The following is a 12,254-nucleotide window of genomic DNA, read 5'->3' as shown; positions in this document are numbered from 1 at the left end:
CTGGCTGCGCCCTCCTACGCACTCAATTTCATTTTCCTTCAGTACTATGTCTGGGATTTCGGTCTATTCTAGCGTTTCGAGAAATCAAATTTTTGTAGGAACAATTAGCGCACAGAGGGAGTGGCTGAGAACGATGACGTTGTGCGTCAGTTTGAGTTGTAGTTCAGTAATGGCAGCAGAGAAAGATGTGAGAAAAGCTATTCGGTCCGTTGTTGCAAAACTGCAGAATATACAGAAGTTAAACCCGGAGCAAGAACAATGTTTGCTAAGTTTTGTTGGTGGCCAGTGATCACTGCACAGCATTTGCGGCAGATCCGAAACGACCGGAGCGGCATGTTAATGATTAGACCCAGCTTCGACAGTTGACTAAAAACATCATTGTCTTTAGTGTCAAATATACATTTAGAATTTACAATTGTTCCTTGAACTCTTAAATTCGATGAACAAAACCTGCCTCTCTCGTTGACGGACATCCTTTTCTAAACAACCCTCTGATCATTCGGACTTGTTGTTTCCGGCCGGTTTCGGCGCATGATATATACGTCACGACCACACGTTAGTGATTGGATATGGATGATCCTGAGTGACTCTATGCAGATCCAATGGTGTTGAACTTTAACAGAGAAACCGCCTACAAGGAAGTAAACGTTTCTCAATGGAGAGAGGCCTGACTCTCTGTACAAATGAAATGATTGAGAGTCTGGTAGAACCAGGCTAAAATAAATGAATGTATGGGGATGTTTAGCATTCCAACAACGTTCTCCCTTGTTTGCAGTTCAAATTTAACGACATGCCTATAATCCCTCCCACTGTGAAGTGTTACTAAACTCGATGGAAAAGCTAACCAAGCCAAAGTGAGGTGAGCTGACTCGACCCGACCTGACCCAAACCAAACCGTGGGGTACAATGCAATGGAAAAGCGCCATATGATGCCTTCTCCTATCAGCAACAATTGCAGCCATTTCAAGCACAACATGATTTAAGACAGTGTTTCTCAAACTTTTTCAGCCCAAAGACCACTTTATCTTCCAATTTTTTTCTGAGGACCACCTAACAGAATCTCACTCTAACACTCCCCCAAAAAACAACAAAATAGTAAGGATAAGCTAAGTTTAAAGGAACAGTATGTAGGATTGTGGCCAAAACTGGTATTGCAATAACAAAAATAGTGGCTAAAACTGGTACTGCAATCAACTGGTGGCCAATTCACAAAATGACAACATAAACATCAGTTGAGGGCTGCAACTCCACTTTTTTAATGACAATATCCTGGCCAAACCACTGTTGTGAGTGATATAAGTATTTCAAATGAAAATGATTTCTTAATGTCTAGTGACATATCAGGGACATTTTATGATTAATTGATATAAATTTCTTACATAGTGTTCCTTTAAGTTTAATATGCAACTGTTTCAAGTCAAAAACATTTTTTTAAAAACAAATGCAATGGTATGTTCAGAAATTATTATATGAATTTTATTTCATTTGAAAAAGTAAATGTGAAATGAGTTGCAGCTTAATATGAACAACAAACTGCACATGTGAAAAAATGCAATCAAACATAGTAAAACTGAGGTGGTGGGTATATGAAGTCTATGGTTGTAACAATGGTAACAATAAAATACTGGAAAAAAAATATTCCGCTTAATGTCCAAAATCACTGAAATTACAGGGATTTTACACATGAACAAAAACTAGTACATTACAAAACTAATAGATCTGTGGATTTTAGCTGCTTTCAGTTGATGCTTGATCTTTTATTTTGACTCCTCTTTGGTTTAGCCAACCGATCCATTTTTATGTTATTAAAACAGAAAGGCAAGAACTTATATCACAGTTTCGCAAGTGAATTAAAAATCTACTTAAATAAGTGACATTTGTATAAAACACTTGCCTAGTTTAGGTCATCTTTGGGCGGACCACTGGGGGGGTTTGGCGGACCACCTGTGGTCCGCGGACCACACTTTGAGAATTACTGATTTAAGAGATGCTTTTTTCGTTGTAATAATGCCCCAAATTTAATAATATCACACATGCAATTATTAGTAAATCGCATTGCGTTAATCATTTAAATAATCTCCTCTCCAAAATGTTGTGTTTGAAAGGGAAACTTCTAGAAATGCGTATGCAATAAAATAGAATCTGGACCTTCTTTTGATAGACCCGCCCCACACATACGCAACCCAGGCAACGATGTCAGTTAGTAGGCACACCCCTTACTGCTGATTGGCTTCAAGTGTGTTTTGGTACTCGGTCCAACTCGTTTTTCCAAAGTGTTTTTCAAAAATCGTGCACTCTGCCTTTAATTGGAAAAAAAACTTGCAGTCACAAATCTAACATTGTAGGCTAAAGGGGTATTTTAGTTTTAAAATATAACTGTTTAAAAATCAGTGCATAAAATAAATATAGGAATATAAAACACATTATATATGAATAATATAAGAAAATATTCTCTTTAAAACTTAAAAGTCCAGAAAAAAATACATTAAAACTGAGTGCAGCCACAATGTAGTGAACTAAGAGATTTGAGTATAGACCCTTTTACTGTTTGTACACAATGGTGACTTCAGCAGTGAAGCAACACAGACAGAGAAAGTTATTTTTAAACAGTTGACTTTATCAACTTTTTTAACACAGTTACCAGATTCGTGTACTATAGTGGAGTGGATAGGAGACGTTAGCAGATGACCAAGTATAAAGTGGTCAGATACATATATACGTATATAAGTATATTATATTAGTGCAACCAAACGCAACAACCAGACATTTTGATGCTGGGAAACCGTTTTAATAAACTTTCTGAGTTGCTAACACGTTAGAAACACTGGGGAACAACACCACTTCTGTTGCCTAAATGCGCGCGCAGGCTATTTGATCACGTGAGCTGTAAAAGGGTCTATAAAGTAGAGCTTATTCTTTGCCCTAGCCTTTGTGCTCTTCAGGGTGACGCGTCTTTAAATGTTATATTAAGTTACTCGTTTTAATACTTGTGACACCCATCGAAATTGCAGCATTGCATGAGACATGTCGACGTTTTACTAGTCTGAAATACTGCCATACATCGGATGTACGGCTAGCGCGTTTCCATTTTTTTTTAGCTGCTCTAAACAGTGGTTGCTTGTGGCAACAAAGACGAAACAAGTTCTGACTTGTAGTGTTAACCATAGTGGGAATAACTTGGTCGTTTAAAAAAATGGTATCAGATCGGTACATGGGTTCTAGTACTTGCTGATTCCGTTGCCGCCTTTGACTTTGTGTCAAATGCCTTTCTTAGAAAAAGAAAAAATTAAATGAGCTTTACCATTCAAAATGATCACTGAAACCAGTTTCTCACATCTCACGACGATCGCTACTGACAGCAGGTGCATACAGACCAGCTAGCATTTTAGCTTAGCAAAAAATCAAAACAAGACAAATAATCAGATTAAAACCATGTTTTTTCCCAAACTCTCTTGTAACACACGTCAAGTGTTTTAAATAACCATATGTGACCTGATGTGGCATCAGATCACATAATGAGACTGAAAATATATACTTATGGTGTACTGCAAAAGGCTAAAAGCTATAAGTCGATTAGCATTGCATTATAAATATACAACATTGTTAAGAAAATACCTGACATTACTGAAAGATCACACATAAACCAACATATAATCATAATCATGTTTATTGTTGTCATGTTTCAGACATCAAAATATCTTTATTTGCCTGTTATAAAGTGTACTTTAAGTATATTTTAGTGCACTTTTTACTTTGTACATGTCAAGCAGTTCCCTTCATTCCCCTGCCCCTTGTGTTTATTATTCAGTTACTACCATACAGAAAGAACATATAGTATATAAGGAGCAAAGGGAACTGGTTTGGGTGCAATATCCTCAAGGTCTCTTACCTATTTAAATATCTGGGCTGTTAAATAGTCACTCTTCAATGCGTTTCACCTCTGCAGCACTTGAAAGTGGATTCTGATGGGAATAGGTGGGAATATCTGTTAAATTTCAGAGACTCAAGTGTCAGAAACTCCATTAGTTCCATTGGATGGTATTTGAACTGCTTCCTATAACTGTGTGTGGATCTGACATGTTAATCATTTCTGAAGGGGGGGCAAACATCAAACATGTTTGCAGTGGGTAGACAAAGAGGTGCAAGTCCATTTAGTCTAACTCACAATTGAGAGTTAGAGAGAACATTTGAATCGCGGATCTTATTGGTTTTTCTACATGGTTACTGTTACTATCTAGATTTTTAATATTCGAGCAAACCCCTCCTTGATGAACCTGGTGCTAGTACAGCTGGATTTATTTTTTCTGGGTACAGGTTTGGGAACAAAGAGACAGCAATGTGGGACTTATTTCTTTGCCTGATACCTTCTCTGATGTTGGTCGTATTGACTGTTCTTCTACAAAATAACTGGATTCTTTATCATGCCGAAGGTGCTGTTAAACTGTTGGGTTGCTGTATGTGGATTATAACCTGTAGACTTCTAAAACTCCATTATCCTGCAATATCCGCATCAGGCAAGGAGCCACAACTGATTTGCAAACCCACGGCACTTGCCAACCACCTGAAGAAGCACTGTTCTGCTTTAGCCCAGCCTCCACTGGCAAGATGGCCTCAGTCTGACCCTCACTTTCAGATAATCACCAATTTCATGTGGCCCAACACTGAAAGTGTTGAACTGCAAAGAGGAATCCGTTTTACAAGGGAACACCTTCTTCTCCAGGATGGCGGTATTGTGGCCCTGGACTGGGCTGTTGGTCTTATGAACCAACAAGATCAGCGCAAGAAAGAGTTTCATCCTGGAGGAAAAGTTCTAGGCCTCCACACTAGCAATCGAGCTATTATTATATTGATTCCCAACGCTCTAGGCCGAGTGACGCCACATTTGCTCAAGTTGTGCTACGAGGCTTTGCAACAGGGTTTCTACCCAGTTGTGTTCAATCGTCGTGGTCATGGTGATTGCCCTCTTACTACTCCTCGTTACCAGGAGTTTGGAGATCCCTCAGACCTAATGCAGGCTGTAGTATATTTGCGGAGTCACCACCCATCTTCAACTCTTTTTGCAGTAAGTGAGGGCTCAGGATCAGGCTTGCTGCTGTCATATCTGGGGGAACGTGGTTCATCATCCTACCTGATGGCTGCGGCTTGCATCTCTCCGGTGTTTCATGGGCAACTATGGTTCGAGTGCAAACTTCCTTGGCTGTATCACTGGATGGCCCTTATCTACCGCAAGTTTCAAATAAACAGGTAAGTGGTTATGCAGAAAACCCAGAAAATGTTTATATTTGACCCAGCATTTTGGGTTTAAACAACCCAGCATAGGGTAAATTACAAACCAAAGGGCTGGATTAATCTCTTTTTGACCCAATGCTGGCTTGAAAATAACCCAGCATTTTTAGAGTGTAGGGCTATACAAGCACTTTGAAATTAAACATTTGACCCTTACTACAGGTATGCCACTGCATTGAGCTCTGTGATGGATGTTGCTAAAATTTTATGCTGCAAGTCCCTGCGAGATATGGAGGAATTCATGTTCTGTAGTGTTAAGCAGCAAGATGACAAAATGTCAGAATCCATGAACCACATCAGAAAGGACAATTCAAGGTTATCAATGAAGCCTGACTGGTTAGGTTACTGGGAGAGGAATGAACCATTGCGAGATGCAGATGAAGTGGCAGTCCCGATACTCTGTCTGTGCAGCAAAGATGATCCCCTTCTGCCACCTCTTTCCACTTTATCCGAGACACTTTTTCACAATAGCCCTTACTTCCTGCTGGTCCAGACGGAGCAGGGAGGCCACTGCGGCTTTATGCATGAGGATGAACATGAAACTACTACTTCTTGGAGCCATTCTTTAGTGCTAGAATATTTTCGTGTTGTGGCCGATTTCTTTGCGTTGGAGGAGAAGAAGAAAGTGTTCAAGGATGATGCGCAGTGCTGCGGCCATGGCCTCAGGCATAGCGCCAGTTTTGTGCTGCCTAAAAGAAGGTCAACCTTGCTACGCAAGGAAAGGCCAGTTTTAAGTTCACGTAGACGTCAGACCTCAACTCCATCTGATACATTTACACTGGAAGAGCGAGAGGATTTTACTTGGAATAGGTCCTACACTCGCTGAGTGAGGGGAGCAGGTGGTGTGCTAGAAGCACAGTGGATTGACTTACTACAGCACAGAGCCTGTGAGGTCGTTATTATTTGTAACTGTTATGTTCCTTCTTATGTTTCGTTTTGTTATTTCCTTGTGGATGCATGTTCTCTATTTCCCTCACTCGCAACCATTTCATTTTAGCCAATTGTAATGTGGGTTTAGTGGTTCGTGGATCTGTCAATCATCGCTTTCGATGTGATGACAGTGCAGAGTTCCTCCAACAGCTGTGGAGGTCAAAGCCTATATAAGCACGTGTGCCGACAAGATCAGGGCGCTTGCTTAATTTTAGTTTGGTTACACTTGTTTGTTTTGTTATCGTGTTTAATCTCTCTCTCTTTTGTTTTGCATAATGTGAGTATATGTGTTGTTATACATGATTAAAATATCGATAAAACCTCTTTTTATGGTTTAAACCATTGACTTGCTTTGCTAGTTATGTTGGGGCGAGAATGGACAGGTAGGACACCACGTGGTATACACCTGCCACAAGAGTTAATCCATGTGTGGAACACTAGTATAGAGACATGTGACACTCTGTGTAAGTTTTATGTTTTTAGGCAGTGTAGTTTATTTATGACACCTGGCCTGAAGACTTTTTATCTTGTTTTTTATCTTTAGTTAGTTTATAAGTATTTTCTTTGACTTGGTTAATCCTGGTTTATTTTGTTTCTTTGGCACTGTCCAAGTCCGTTTTCCCCCCTTATTTCTTTCTTTATATAATGTTTTTTATCTATTAAGTTTTTTTTTCTTTTCAGTTAAGACCATTCACTAATTTGTTAATAAACTTCACATCTTTGGTAAACCTGTGGGTTTTGTTGCATTTTTACCTTTCAGTGCATGGGCAGTTATTTATACTATAATTCCCCTGGACGTACTGGGACGTAACATTAATGGGGGCTCGTCCGGGATATTTATTTGAGTTTATCACTGCTCTCAGCACCATACCACCAGAACATAGTTAAAGTAATAATGAAATTTAAACACAGTCATGTGGAAATGAGTGTAAACAGGGATGTACAAGAAAGATTAACACAGAGAAGAACCAAGTTGTACTAAAATTACTTTATTACAGTTGATTTCTTTGTCCAGTAGCCCTCTGCCAACAAAAGGAGTAATTACAAACAAAACATTACATTTGTCCCCATGGGATTTCCGATTTTTTTGTACATTTTAATTTACTTGTAAGTTTTTAAGTATATTTTGTAATCTCTCCAACATTCAGTTTTTCACAATCTATACATTTTAATACAGGTTATATATGGATTGTTATGGTAATGTTGAAGCAAGGAGACAATGAACATCAAAAGGAAATACTGGTGACGACACTGTACAGAGATATAGCCCTTCCTCGATTAATATCAATCCCCATGTTTTAACACTTTTAAAAAAAGGGTCACTAAAACAACAATGTTAAGGGCTTCCAAGGAAATCAAATTTCTTTGATAACAGGGTAGACCTCTCTCCTTTCGAATATATTGCATACTTTGGAAGAATAACTGCAGAAGTGAAGCTGATGTCACATTTTGAGTCTATGGCCACTACACTGGTCCATTGATTCCATTACAGAATAGGACTAAATGTTATTTAATCAGGGTTTAAACTGGCATGGCTATGTTATGTTGTTACATTTGGCCCAAATCTTTGCCTATGCATTGGCTCAGTTCAGTTCTATTGAGATAATTGGCGTCTTTAAGTAACCTGCAATCCCATGCATATACTAGAAATGTGCCAAGCCAGATGTTCAAGGATGACGGATATCATGGGTAGCACAGACACTTGTGCTCTATAAGAAGGCAAGGTTCACTTTCTGAAAGAGGATCTCCACAAAATGTATTTCAGTACTTTTGGAAGCCATTCTGTAATAGGCAAGATGGCAGTTTATATCGGTGAGGAAACTACAAGGGTTTAGAAGATGAAGTTCACAGATAACAACATGAGTACTGGCACTACTGAATAAGGTCATTCAGACCTCTGAAAGCAAGGGAGACGCAAGTACAGAATGATAGAAAGGTCCAGATAAAGTCAAATTGCGAGGGGAACTTTTTTTGGCTTCGCTTGACACCTCTGAGAATATGTTTCGTGTATATATTTATATAATTTCTTCTTTTTAAATAATTATCATTAGAAACCAAGGTGTTTTTGTGTTCACATTCAAGCAATTACGTTTTAGTTTTAACTAGTCAAAACTGTGTTTGACTTCCATTTATTAAAATTTCTAAATATACAATATACACAATATTTTTCCTATACATCCCACTTTATGCTCCTCACTCACTACTCTTCTGCCATAACACAATGTTTTAAATGCTTTCTTTCTTATAGTTTTACTAATTTGTTCTGATAATGGTGCAGTTGGAGGGTGGATGTTGGGAGGCAGTCGCCGGAGCTCTGGGGTGGGCGTGGAAGAGACAAAGGCTTAGCAGGGACGACAGCAGCGGCACCCACCCACCCAGCGAAAAACATTCAGCGGTCTCAAGCTTACCCAACCTAGACCTCCCCACCACTAAAATCCACACAACACGCTTGTCACAACCCAGCCTGAGAAAGGGGAGGAGGGGGCACCAGAAGTTCAGGAGATCTGCTAGTATAACTGAAGAAACTTGGTATACCTGTAGTGCTCAATAAGGAATAGAAGGGACGATAAAGTGCTTGTCTGTGAGGTTAAAGTCTGTGAAAGTTGCAGAATGAAGAGGTAACGAATACAAGTCAACACAACAGGCTATTCTCCTTTTGCATAGTTGCAATTGTTAACTTTGGCATCACTAAATCAAATGGTTTAAACTAACACATTGATATACTTTAGCAGATTTGCCATACTGTTATGTAGGAGTGAGGTTTGTCAACAAGCTTTTAGACTTATGTACATTCATATAGCATAACTACACTTCTATTCATCTAGCCCATGTCCCCTAAAATATCTCAAAGGGATAATTCAACCAAAAAATTAAATACGCCCTTATGCGGTTTCCCAGACAGGGCTTATCCTAGTTCCAGACTAAAATGCATGTTTATGGGGCGGTTTCCCGGACAGGGATTAGACTAGTCCTAGACTAAAACATTTTTAAGAGCTGTCCAAACTGAAAACAACTTGCACTGACATATCTTAAAATCCATCAGTGCCCTTTGTTTTGCCTCAAAATGCACACAGGTAATGTTTTTAGTGAGGCATGTTTGTTAAAACTAGCTATATTTCCTAATTAAACTAAGGCCTAGTCCTGGATTATGCTAATCCCTGTCCAGGAAACCGCCCCTACACTGGCCTAATATATAAATCAATCTTGCATTGACATATCTTAACATACACACCAGTGCCATTGTTTTGTATCAATGTTTTTGTAAGGTATGTTTGTAAAAAATACTAAAATGTCCTATAAATAAGGCCTAGTCCTGGATTAATCTAATCCCTGTCTTGGAAACCGCCCCTATGAGTTCTTTATTCTGTTAAACACAACCTGTTTTGATGGCAACCACACAGTTGACGGCATCCATTGACCCCCACAGTATTTGTTTATCCCACTATGGAAGTCAATAGGCACCGTCAACTGTGTGATTGTCATCGTTTATCAAAAGACCTTAATTGTGTGTTCAACAGAATAAACAAACTAAAGTAAATGATGACAGAATTTAAATTTTTGGGGGAATTATCCATTTAATACTATTAAAACAAATCTATCTTACAATCATTTGTCCTTTTGGCCTATAGAAACATATGTCCTGTGATTAAACACCAACATATTTTTAATTTTAACCCCTTAACTGGCACATCCCTTTTTGAGTTGAGGGGGTGTACCCCTTTAAATTAATATAACTCTGGCATTTTCTTGGTCTAGAACTAAGCCTAATCTTGGTCATGTTTAAAAGAAGACACTTGAAAGTTTTTCACAGAAGTGTCTGGAGGTTAAAAAATATGAAATAAAAAATTGTAGCTGTTTACATTTACTCTAAAAAATAAAAAGAATGCAATAAAGTTTATATTTTTATTCATAAAATTATCGCAAAAATGTACAGAGCCCTTAAGGGGACATGGAGCAAAAATTAAATAAAGTTTAGTTCCGCGTGCGCACGTGAAACTTTTGCTTTCACGTGCGCACGCGATAGTTTCACGTGCCCGCGCGAAAGTTTCCTTTAAAAAAATTCTGCACATCAAGGTTTCGCGTGAGCACATGAAACTAAACTTTCGATTTTTTTACTCCAATGTCACCTTAGGGGCTCGGTAAAAATGAGCTTCGTGTTGCACTTTTTTTGTTTTACCAACAACGGCCACTAGGTGTCATTGGTTTGCTGAATACTCTTGTCACAAATGAATAAATTACAGTCACTGCATTATTATTACTGCCAAAAGGTATGAAACAAAATTCTTAGACCTTTCCAACAAGATACAGTTTGTCGTGCTAGATTAAAAATACTGAAGTAAACGCTCACGGGACAGCACCAGTTAAGGAGGTTAAAAGCACAATAGCATCCCGATCTCCATCCAAATGTGTTTTTGGTTTTTTGGACTGTAGAAGGATGGCAATGTATGGCAACGTAAAAAAATAAAAAAATATAGAAAAATCAATATAATCCTGGCAGCTGATGTCTTTCACAGTATATTTTTATAGATGTTCTGGCACAATAAGAGCATACTGTTCATTAAAATGTATAAAAGACTAAACTAAAGAAACTCAAGTGCAATGTAAAGCTCGATTCATTTACATTCTGCTATCCAACCTTTCTACATATCATCTATACAACAGCTTACCCTTTAAATCTATGCCTCTAAAGGAAATGATATGCACTACACTCATATCATTAAAAACAACCTGCAGGTAAGACCATAATAAAAACTTGCTCTATAAAAACTCACATCAAATACCCAAAGGTCTGCATCTCACCTTTGATAGGTAATGCACTGCTCTTATACTATTATTATTCTCATATCAAACCAACGAGAGAGCACTCTAAAATTCACATAGCATCTACTCTGAATCCATTATTCATCATTTCTCATAACTGCAAACATGCCTTGACAATGATCTGAATTATAGCTGCAGAAACACTTTAAGTGCTGCCTGAAACCCATATTAATGAGGCATTTGTGCTTAGTATGTGTATAAAACAGGTATTTAGAAGTAAAGGAATGAAAATACGGAGAGGAAAATGAAACCATACTATCCTTCAGGTCCCCCCTTTGATCATGGTGCCCCTATATCCCTTCCCCAAAGGCATTCAGGGTCAAAACAGGTGTTGCGGGAGAGCAGTGGGTGGTCTTACGTGTAGGACAGGTGTGAGCCGTTTGAAATCTGAGAGGTGATGCTGGAACTCCTGTTCATCGCCTGCTCACTGCGCCCCCCTGACGTGGCCCTCCGTACCGCCTGGGGACTGTTCCGCAGCCCACCACCTCCTCCGCTCGAGCGCTGACTGCCACCAGACCCATGGTGCACCCATGGAGATGCTCCACCTGAGGACAGACCGTGACCCCAGGGTTGATGGATAGAGCCACTCTGGCTGGGGTGATGATGATGATGGTGGCCATGCTGACTTGCACCGTGGTGCCCACTTCCCCATTGTGACCCCTGAGAGCCAGCACCGTGCTGGGAGCCCCAGCTGCTCTGAGCTCCCGGAAAACTGTGGCTGTGGCCATCCGACGATGACAAGCCGGAGAGCACCATGTTGCTGAAACCCAGACGCATGCTTTCAGAGTCAAACGCCTCAATCTCACGGGCCTGTTTTTCCAACAGGCTGCGGATTCGTTCCGAGTGTTCGTTCTGAAGGGCAACCATCTCCTCCTCAATCTGAATTGAAATTTTTGAGAGAACACAAAGTGGTGTTTATGAGAATTTTAATTGTTCGAGGCTACTTGGGTTTGCATATTTTGGTGAACCTACCTTCTGCTCCAGCAAAGCCCTCCGCAGCGAGACCCTCTGCTCCAGCTCTTTCCTCTCACGTTCATGCTGGGCATCCGTTTGCATCTTGATCTTACTCTGATAAGCGTTTAACAACTCCAACTCCTGCTGCAGCTGCATCTTTAACACCTGACACTCCGCCTCCTGCGCCTCGTCCAACCGTAGCTGATGAGAGAGATGGGAGGTGGGGTTACATGGTTATATGGCAGGCACATGTGACACCCTTC

At 39.6% G+C, this 12,254-nt stretch overlaps 2 protein-coding genes across 3 annotated transcripts in view; one reads left to right on the top strand and one right to left on the bottom strand.

Annotated features, from left to right (window-relative positions):
- The first annotated feature begins 1,912 nt into the window (after positions 1-1,912).
- Positions 1,913-6,540, top strand: LOC129424326 (protein ABHD15). The gene is made up of 2 exons (XM_055180939.2): positions 1,913-5,244; positions 5,449-6,540. The coding sequence occupies exons 1-2, from the start codon at positions 4,337-4,339 to the stop codon at positions 6,110-6,112; spliced, it is 1,572 nt and encodes a 523-aa protein (XP_055036914.2). The 5' UTR covers positions 1,913-4,336; the 3' UTR covers positions 6,113-6,540.
- Positions 6,541-7,189: 649 nt separating this feature from the next.
- The window catches only part of taok1b (TAO kinase 1b), a 34,204-nt gene continuing 29,139 nt past the window's right edge, over positions 7,190-12,254 (bottom strand). For both annotated transcript variants that reach the window (XM_055180935.2, XM_055180936.2), the window contains exons 19-20: positions 12,010-12,192; positions 7,190-11,916 (exon numbers count right to left, since the gene is read on the bottom strand). In XM_055180935.2, the coding sequence (XP_055036910.1) occupies positions 11,392-11,916; positions 12,010-12,192 (708 nt within the window). In that variant the 3' untranslated portion in view covers positions 7,190-11,391. The remainder of the gene's footprint in view (positions 11,917-12,009; positions 12,193-12,254) is intronic.

This window comes from Misgurnus anguillicaudatus, chromosome 9 (assembly GCF_027580225.2).
Source record: "Misgurnus anguillicaudatus chromosome 9, ASM2758022v2, whole genome shotgun sequence".
In the NCBI taxonomy this organism is placed as follows: Eukaryota; Metazoa; Chordata; class Actinopteri; order Cypriniformes; family Cobitidae; genus Misgurnus; species Misgurnus anguillicaudatus.
The sequence above is the reverse complement of the archived record's forward strand: the minus strand, read 5'-3'. Positions and strand labels throughout refer to the sequence as shown.